At 40.0% G+C, this 2740-nt stretch overlaps 1 protein-coding gene across 1 annotated transcript in view; it reads left to right on the forward strand.

Moving 5' to 3' along the window:
* The window catches only part of LOC117957191 (fibrocystin-L-like), a 76605-nt gene that overhangs the window by 44414 nt on the left and 29451 nt on the right, over positions 1–2740 (forward strand). Inside the window, exons 24-28 of the mRNA XM_034892786.1 lie at positions 20–88; positions 374–506; positions 1231–1385; positions 1594–1716; positions 2686–2739. Coding sequence (XP_034748677.1) covers positions 20–88; positions 374–506; positions 1231–1385; positions 1594–1716; positions 2686–2739 — 534 coding nt within the window. The remainder of the gene's footprint in view (positions 1–19; positions 89–373; positions 507–1230; positions 1386–1593; positions 1717–2685; position 2740) is intronic.

Raw genomic sequence — 2740 nt, forward strand, 5'->3', positions numbered from 1 at the left:
CTCATCATCTGCTTCACAGATCAGCTACACGATCAAAGCCAAACCACTTGAATGTGCCTTTGATTTCCCACTGATAGGAGTTTTGCAGGTAACTGATTAATTTGTCAGTTTATGTACATGAACAATGTCATATTGTTATACATATTTCTTTTGGGCAGCAGTGTAGACTCCAGGAGCACACACATTTACCTAGTGTTTATTTTAGGTTCACTTCATTTAAAGAGCCAGAAAATCCAAAAATGGGCAAAGGTGGTAGCTCTTTGGGTGACGCTAGTAAGAAAGGAGCAACCACCTGTCACTTAATTACAAGATGCTTGTGGATTACAAAGATAATCTTTTTAATCCTGTTTTTTCCCACATGTATTTTTTCTAGATGTCCAACAGCAGCGAGGACATGCTTATGTACAGCGAAGGAGCAGCCACCATCAACATCACCCGCCCTCACAGAGCTACCCCTCCTCTGAACGGCACCTTTGATGTGGAGATTTATGGAGGCCGAGCTAAAGGTAGCTCAGATAGGAATGTGTAGTATTTGCATTGTAGCAACTCTCACTGTCCTGTATGAATGCACGTTGTTCCACAGATATGATCACCTGAAATGTTGAGACCCAAGATGGCCCACTAGTTTTTAGGTAGTAATGCAAAGCTAACGTAAACACAAAGTGAATAGTATGCAGGAGATGTTTGGCCAGTTACCAAGGATCCTTGATTCACACACAATCTCTCCTCCTGTCAGCTACTGTACTGTGGAAACGTACACAAAACAAAGACAGAAAGAGCCGGAATATTGACTCAGGAAATGTTGGCTCTTTAAAGTGATCTCTGAGAAATTTAAACACTGTGTTTATTTACTCAGGACTGATTGAAGGAAGTCTCACGAAGTTTAAAGTAACTAAAAAATAAATCCATTGAGTTTTAGCTTTAGTCATTCTTTTACTTCTGTGTCTTTCATTCTCAGTGAAAGAATATCTCCTTGTTTACTGTAGTTTGTCTTTGTGAGACTGGTGAAAAACCATACTGACATCTCTTAGTTTTGCAGTCCGTATTTGAGAAGATTGAACCAAGTAGTTCAGATATGTGGCAAAAACACAGTTGTAATTGATGTAATGAGGACTTAGCGCTCAAAGTCTGCATGCAGCACTGTATTTCTACATATATGCATGCAGTTATGCTTATGTGACAGTTGCTTTTGCAGGGATGTGTCTTAACATAACCAGTGCTTGTTCTCAGGTCTGCCAGTGGACATCAGTGAGAAGGACCTGAAGTACGCTCTGGAGGGAATCGCGGGGATGGGTCAGGTCAGCGTTACATGGCAGGGAAACTGCAGACGCCCCAAGTGGAGGGTTAAGTGGCTCACCAAACCTGGAGACCAGCCCCTGATCCAGGTCAGACTCTGATTCCATCATTGTATTGATTTGTTTTTGTTAATATTGGTGCATTGCCCAAAACACTTTGTTACTAAAAAGTATCTATTTGTATTTGCAGTAGTAGTTGAAGCATCAGTTAAAATAATAATACAGCAACAATGGTTTCACTAGTGACCTTTTGGCAGTATTTACTTGTACTAAATGTCTTCTTTTTTTGTCATTACAGTTTAACAGCTCGTCGGTTGTTGGAAAAAATGCAGTTGTTTTAGCATTTGAGATAGAAAAGGGAGGATTGTTGAGGCGCAGCATGACAGGAGATTTCTTCCGTGTCTGGGAAACCAAACCACAGGTACAGTCATGATTCAAAAAGCCTCCAGCACATTTGTTTTTGGGTTTCAGAGTTAGCAGTCTGTCAAATGTCTGTCAAAATGTTTTGGCCACTGCTGTTTACTTGGTGTGTTTGCTTACAATAAATCCAGACCTATTTTTGTCTGTAGTGCTGCATTATGCAGCTGTATTTGTATATTTTGGGCCTCATGGCAGGACTGCATTAAAGCAACTGACAGCTACAGGACTTCATTATTATTCTATTGTTATGACTCTTGTAGCAATAATTACTATTGATGCACCAATGCATTGGCTTGATGACGGAACCTGTTGATGTCCGCCCTTTTTATTGACTTTGGCAAATAAGGTGACTGTGCCAATGTTAAAAGGGTTAGGGTTAGAAAAAAAGAATGTTTCTGTTACATTTGAAGTGTACTAAGATTACGTGAAAAGCTAATTGGAGCGATGACCTGGAGGTCAAGAGAGCACAGACAAACAAAACAGCTTAAGGCCTCTGCAAAAATAGCCTTGGGAAGGAACTTGTTTTGGTGGAACATTGTGACGTACAGAGGCGAGCTCTGTAATACTGTCGGTTTTAGATTGGAGGATGTTTTCCGAATTGACTGGAGTTTAGAATATCAACACAAAGAAAGCAGACGTTAAGGGACAACCGGCTGAAAAAGCGTAACGTCTGGTGGAACCTCAGTCAGCACCAGAACAATCCTGTAAATTAATTTTTGTCAATATAGACTAGTGTGATGAAGTTTGTTCAACATTTTTTCATAATGAGATTTATTTGTTAAGCTGGCTCAAAAGAAGACAACAAATCAGCAAAAATTAAAATTAAAATTCCACACGTCTGTATCGGCTGAGAAATTTGCATCTCTTGTAATTTCACGTTAGTTGTTCCAACACAGTGTGTCTTTTAGAAGGTTGTGGAACTTTGTCAAAAACGCTACATTTTCAATGAGTTTTGTGATGCTGTTTGCAGGTGGAGGTTTTCATCAACGGCATTCCTTCAAAGTGTTCTGGTGACTGTGGATTCC

The sequence above is a fragment of the Etheostoma cragini genome, chromosome 14 (assembly GCF_013103735.1).
Source record: "Etheostoma cragini isolate CJK2018 chromosome 14, CSU_Ecrag_1.0, whole genome shotgun sequence".
NCBI classification, from domain to species: Eukaryota; Metazoa; Chordata; class Actinopteri; order Perciformes; family Percidae; genus Etheostoma; species Etheostoma cragini.